We start from the raw sequence: 6,777 nt of genomic DNA, 5'->3' as shown, positions 1-6,777 counted from the left end.
CCCCCGCCCCCGGGCACCGACCCTTCGTCGCCGGGCCGCGGCGGCCAGAGGCCGCCCCGACGCCTTAGATGCCCCTCCCCGCGACGCCGCCGGCCTCACGCGAACCGGAATTTCATTCCGGCCCCCGGGGACCCGCGGAGAGCGCAAAAATCCCGGCAAAAATCGAGAAAAAAGATCCGGTCATGGGGGCCGCCATCTTCCCGGAAACCACGTGTCGGCATGGGCGCCGCCATCTTGCCGGGATCCACGTGTCGGAATGGGCGCCGCCATCTTGCCGGAAACCACGTGTCGGCATGGGCGCCGCCATCTTGCCGGAGTCCACGTGTCGGCACGGGCGCCTCCATCTCGCCGGAAACCACGTGTCTTCATCAGCGCCGCCATCTATCCGAGCCCAGAGGCTACCCCGACGCCTTAGATGCCCCTTCCGGCGACGCCGCCGGCCTCACGCGAACCGGAATATCATTCCGGCCCCCGGGGACCCGCGGAGAGCGCAAAAATCCCGGCAAATAAAATCGATGGAAAAAACGTGTCGCATCGCCTCTTGCGAACCATGTCGATGGGCCCGCCATCTTGCGCCCGTGAACCCGCCAATCTTCCCGGGAAAAGGTGGCGCGCATCTTGCTGTCCGGTCATATGGGCGCCGCCATCTTGCCGGAATCCACGTGTCGGCACGGGCGCCGCCATTTGCCGGAGAACGACGCTGTCGGCCGGGCGCCGCCATCTTGGATTAGGGTTTCTTTTAATCGGTAATTTTAACAATTAGGGTTAATTTTAAAAGCTCTTTAGGATTATTTAAGGATTTTTTAAAGGTTCTTGGGGGATTTTTACGGGTGTTTTAGGGGCTTTTTAAAAGTAGGGCATTGGAGTGTATTCGGAGGCTCTTTTTAGGGTTCTGTGGGGTGTAAAAAAAAAAAAAAAAAAGCGCAAAAAACCCGGCAAAAATAGAGAAAAAACAATCCGGTCATGGGGGCCGCCATGTTGCCGGAAGTGACGTAATTCGGATGGCGCCGCCATCTTGCCGGAAACCACGTGTCGGCATGGGGGCCGCCATCTTGCCGAAAACCACGTGTCGGCATGGGCGCCGCCATCTTGCCGGAAACCACGTGTCGGCATGGGCGCCGCCATCTTGCCGGAAACCACGTGTCGGCATGGGCGCCGCCATCTTGCCGGAAACCACGTGTCGGCATGGGCGCCGCCATCTTGCCGGAAACCACGTGTCGGCATGGGCGCCGCCATCTTGCCGGAATCCACGTGTCGGCATGGGCGCCGCCATCTTGCCGGAATCCACGTGTCGGCACGGGCGCCGCCATTTTGCCGGAAACGACGTGTCGGCACGGGCGCCGCCATCTTGGATTAGGGTTTCTTTTAATCGGTAATTTTAACAATTAGGGTTAATTTTAAAGCTCTTTTAGGATTATTTAAGGATTTTTTAAAGGTTCTTGGGGGATTTTTACGGGTGTTTTAGGGGCTTTTTAAAAGTAGGGCATTTTGAGTGTATTCGGAGGCTCTTTTTAGGGTTCTGTGGGGTGTTTAAGATACATTTTCTCTCTCTCTTTCTAACTTTGTTTTCCTTTCTAGCTTTAGTTTAAAAAAGCAGCAGTAGAAAAGTTATTTACGGTTAGGTTTATTTGAGTTTTTATTAGGGTTCAATGGTGTGGGATGTTTGTTCTGTTAGTAATAGAAATAGGTTTTGTTTTGATGTGCTGCGATGGGATGAGCGTGTGCTGCGTACCGGTGCTGACAAAGGTACAGTATTTTTATGGCTCTGATGTGTCGGGTTAATGAATTTATATGGTCTAATATGTAGATGAAAATAAAAATAAATATACATTTAAAAATAAATATAAAATTATAGTGGTAAACAGAAATATAGAAATCAAATAGATAAATACATAAAACTATAATATATTGTATATTATTGTAACATAACATATAAATTATAGTCTATTATATATGTAAACAAAGATTTATAACTATAGAATGTAAATATAAAAACAGTAAAATAAATTGGAGAATTTTTTTTTGTTTTTTTAGGTTATAGGCTGGGTTTTATAATAAATGTGGTGGTGGGCTTTGCTGCAGCTGGAATTTGTATCTATTTCAGGAAGCGTCATACAGTATATCCTGCAATTTAATAGATCCCCTGCTATGTTAGTTGTAGTGGAAGAAGCTGAATGAAACCAGGACACTGAACTTTGGTGCACCAAACCCCTGCCAATAACAGGTTTTCAAATAACAAACCCACAGTTTACAACAATGTTAAAAGCCCAGCCTACAAAAATACCAAACTCCCAGCCAAAAAAAATACTAAAAACTTGGCCTACAAAAATATCGAACAAACCAGCCTATAAAAAACTGCATTTCAAAATACCAGAACAACCTAGTTTCAAAATAATAGGAAACCCAATTTCAAGGTACACAGGAGCTGAGGGCTGCGGGGCAGAGGGACCGGTTGAGGGGTAAAGGGAGAGGCCTTGAGGGCTGGACAGTCCAGTGGAGATCAGGGGTACAGGATACAGCTGTACCACCCCCTCACCCCAGCCCTAACCTCAGCCTAACCAGCTCCCCTAAAAACAGCCTTTTCCCCCAACAGCAGCACAACACAGCAACCCTAACAGCGAGACCAGAGAGCAACCCTCACACACCAGGACAATGACAGAACCCTCAGAGAACAACAGACCCACTGCGGCTAGAGAGCAACAGGTAGAGTTTGGAGACTGAGCACGTCTTTTTGAGTTTTTTTCTCAGGACTTTTAAAGGTATTTAGGGGATTTTGGAAGGGACTTCTCTGGGACTTTTTAGGGTATTGTTGGGGCTTTTTCAAAGCCATTCTCTGATTCCCTAGAATATTTTGAAGATTATGGTCAGGGTCAGAGGAAACACCCTCTGAAAAGGCAGAGTTTTAGGACTGCAGTGGAATGCTTTAGAAAGGGGTCAGCGGTGGCACAGCAGGTCGGGTCCCACACTGCCAGTCCAAAGGTTGTAAGTTTTAGACCCAGCTAAGTTGTTGTGGTCAGGGTTAGATGCTCTCAGCTTTGGTCTGGGAGAATTTCTGCACAGAAAAACTCACCCCCTGAGTTTGCTGATGCCAGTTTGCAGGAGGTGCTTGGCACTGCCAGAGCAGCCCGAGTTCTCGGTGGGGGCAGCTTTGCTCCTGGAGAAATCCTGTGCTGGCCCTCTTCCCTGTAAAACCAAACTCACCCTGCTGCGTGTCGACGTTTGTATTTTTTTTAGGAGGAGCGCAGCATCCAGAGATTCCTGGTTGTGTCAAGTACAACACTTTTTTCAGCAGATTCATCATGTCACAAGAGGGATCCGCCCAGTGTCAAGGATGATGTCTGAGATTGAGGCATCAGGTGAGTTGAGGATTGTGATTAGGAGAGGGAATGTGAGCAGGCATACAGTTAGGAATTATTGTGGGTGGGGGGAGGTTTGAAGGTAGCAGGGTGAAAAAGGATGTTTATTTGAGGACCCCCCCCCCAAGGCTTTATCTCTCTGTTTTTTTCTCTGTCTTCTTTTCTCTCTGTTTCCCTCTGTCTTTTTTTTCCCTGTCTCTTCCTCTTCTTTTCACTCTTTTTCCTTCTCTCTATTTTTTTCAGCCTTTACTTCTCTCTCTCTTTTCTCTCTCTCTCTCTCTCTCTCTCTCTCTCTTTTCTCTCTCTCTCTCTTTTCTCTCTCTCTCTCTCTCTCTCTTTTCTCTCTCTCTCTCTCTCTCTAACTTTGTTTTCCTTTCTAGCTTTAGTTTAAAAAAGCAGCAGTAGAAACTTTCAGGCTCCCGGGGAGTAAAGGAAAAAAATAAAAAATTTAAAAATACAAAACAAACCCTTTATTCCCCGGGAGCCTGAAATTTTCTACTGCTGCACCGGACATATAGTTTTTATTCTTTTTACTATATACATTATATAGGAACCCCACCCTCTCCTAATCAGGACCCCCAGCCGACACCAATCAAGCCTAATCAGCACCCCCAGCTGACACCAATCAAGCCTAATCAGTACCCCCAGCTGACACACCCCCAGCTGACACCAATCAAGCCTAATCAGTACCCCCAGCTGACACCAATCAAGCCTAATCAGTACCCCCAGCTGACAGCAATCAAGCCTAATCAGTACCCCCAGCTGATTCCAATCAAGCCTAATCAGTACCCCCAGCTGACACACCCCCAGCTGACACCAATCAAGCCTAATCAGTACCCCCAGGTGACACACCCCCAGCTGACACCAATCAAGCCTAATCAGTACCCCCAGCTGACAGCAATCAAGCCTAATCAGTACCCCCAGCTGACACATCCCCAGCTGACAGCAATCAAGCCTAATCAGTACCCCCAGCTGACAGCAATCAAGCCTAATCAGTACCCCCAGCTGACACACCCCCAGCTGACAGCAATCAAGCCTAATCAGTACCCCCAGCTGACACCAATCAAGCCTAATCAGTACCCCCAGCTGACACACCCCCCGCCGACACCAATCAAGCCTAATCAGTACCCCAGCTGACACCAATCAAGCCTAATCAGTCTCACCTACCACTAGACAGCACCCCTATACCCAAGCACCGACCCTGTCACCAAGCCCCGCCCCTAGGTCCCCCCCCCCCTTCCCCAAACCACAGCCCCCCCCAGCCAAGCCCGCGCCGCCCCCAGGGACCGCCTCCCACCGGCCACCCCCGCCCCTAGGCGCCCCAGTCCCCGGACACCGCCCCCCCGTCGCCAAGCCCCCGCCCCTAACACCACCCCCGGTACCCAAGCGCCCGCCCCGGGCTCCGCCCCGCCCCGGGCGCCGCCGCCCCGCCCCGGGCACCGCCCCCCCATCGCCGTGCCCCCGCCCCCGTGCGCCACTCCCCTACCCGAGCCCCCCCCCGTGCGCCGCCCCTCCGTCGCCGGGCCGCCGCGGCCAGAAGCCGCCCCCACGGCTCAGAAGCCCCTCCCCGCGACGCCGCCGGCCGCACGGGAACCGGAATAACACTCCGGCCACGGGGGACAGGAGGAAAGCGCAAAAAATCCGGCAAAAATAGAGAAAAAACAATCCGGTCATGGGGGCCGCCATGTTGCCGGAAGTGACGTAATTCGGATGGCGCCGCCATCTTGTCCCCTTACCACGTGTCGGCATGGGGGCCGCCATCTTGCCGGAAACCACGTGTCGGCATGGGCGCCGCCATCTTGCCGGAAACCACGTGTCGGCATGGGCGCCGCCATCTTGCCGGAAACCACGTGTCGGCATGGGCGCCGCCATCTTGCCGGAAACCACGTGTCGGCATGGGCGCCGCCATCTTGCCGGAAACCACGTGTCGGCATGGGCGCCGCCATCTTGCCGGAATCCACGTGTCGGCATGGGCGCCGCCATCTTGCCGGAATCCACGTGTCGGCACGGGCGCCGCCATTTTGCCGGAAACGACGTGTCGGCACGGGCGCCGCCATCTTGGATTAGGGTTTCTTTTAATCGGTAATTTTAACAATTAGGGTTAATTTTAAAGCTCTTTTAGGATTATTTAAGGATTTTTTAAAGGTTCTTGGGGGATTTTTACGGGTGTTTTAGGGGCTTTTTAAAAGTAGGGCATTTGGAGTGTATTCGGAGGCTCTTTTTAGGGTTCTGTGGGGTGTTTAAGATACATTTTCTCTCTCTCTTTCTAACTTTGTTTTCCTTTCTAGCTTTAGTTTAAAAAAGCAGCAGTAGAAAAGTTATTTACGGTTAGGTTTATTTGAGTTTTTATTAGGGTTCAATGGTGTGGGATGTTTGTTCTGTTAGTAATAGAAATAGGTTTTGTTTTGATGTGCTGCGATGGGATGAGCGTGTGCTGCGTACCGGTGCTGACAAAGGTACAGTATTTTTATGGCTCTGATGTGTCGGGTTAATGAATTTATATGGTCTAATATGTAGATGAAAATAAAAATAAATATACATTTAAAAAAAATATAAAATTATAGTGGTAAACAGAAATATAGAAATCAAATAGATAAATACATAAAACTATAATATATTGTATATTATTGTAACATAACATATAAATTATAGTCTATTATATATGTAAACAAAGATTTATAACTATAGAATGTAAATATAAAAACAGTAAAATAAATTGGAGAATTTTTTTTTGTTTTTTTAGGTTATAGGCTGGGTTTTATAATAAATGTGGTGGTGGGCTTTGCTGCAGCTGGAATTTGTATCTATTTCAGGAAGCGTCATACAGTATATCCTGCAATTTAATAGATCCCCTGCTATGTTAGTTGTAGTGGAAGAAGCTGAATGAAACCAGGACACTGAACTTTGGTGCACCAAACCCCTGCCAATAACAGGTTTTCAAATAACAAACCCACAGTTTACAACAATGTTAAAAGCCCAGCCTACAAAAATACCAAACTCCCAGCCAAAAAAAAATACTAAAAACTTGGCCTACAAAAATATCGAACAAACCAGCCTATAAAAAACTGCATTTCAAAATACCAGAACAACCTAGTTTCAAAATAATAGGAAACCCAATTTCAAGGTACACAGGAGCTGAGGGCTGCGGGGCAGAGGGACCGGTTGAGGGGTAAAGGGAGAGGCCTTGAGGGCTGGACAGTCCAGTGGAGATCAGGGGTACAGGATACAGCTGTACCACCCCCTCACCCCAGCCCTAACCTCAGCCTAACCAGCTCCCCTAAAAACAGCCTTTTCCCCCAACAGCAGCACAACACAGCAACCCTAACAGCGAGACCAGAGAGCAACCCTCACACACCAGGACAATGACAGAACCCTCAGAGAACAACAGACCCACTGCGGCTAGAGAGCAACAGGTAGAGTT

At 49.3% G+C, this 6,777-nt stretch overlaps 1 protein-coding gene across 1 annotated transcript; it reads left to right on the top strand.

The window, feature by feature from the left end:
• The first annotated feature begins 1,051 nt into the window (after positions 1-1,051).
• LOC135457494 (uncharacterized) lies at positions 1,052-4,493 on the top strand. Its single transcript, XM_064732123.1, has 4 exons — positions 1,052-1,358; positions 2,594-2,703; positions 3,235-3,356; positions 3,907-4,493. Exons 3-4 carry the CDS (start codon positions 3,332-3,334, stop codon positions 4,491-4,493), a joined length of 612 nt encoding a protein of 203 aa, XP_064588193.1. The 5' UTR covers positions 1,052-1,358; positions 2,594-2,703; positions 3,235-3,331.
• The last annotated feature ends 2,284 nt before the right edge of the window (positions 4,494-6,777 follow it).

The sequence above is a fragment of the Zonotrichia leucophrys genome, chromosome 24 (assembly GCF_028769735.1).
Source record: "Zonotrichia leucophrys gambelii isolate GWCS_2022_RI chromosome 24, RI_Zleu_2.0, whole genome shotgun sequence".
Lineage (NCBI taxonomy): Eukaryota > Metazoa > Chordata > Aves > Passeriformes > Passerellidae > Zonotrichia > Zonotrichia leucophrys.
Note: the sequence above shows the minus strand (reverse complement) of the source record. Positions and strands in the feature narration are given on the sequence as shown.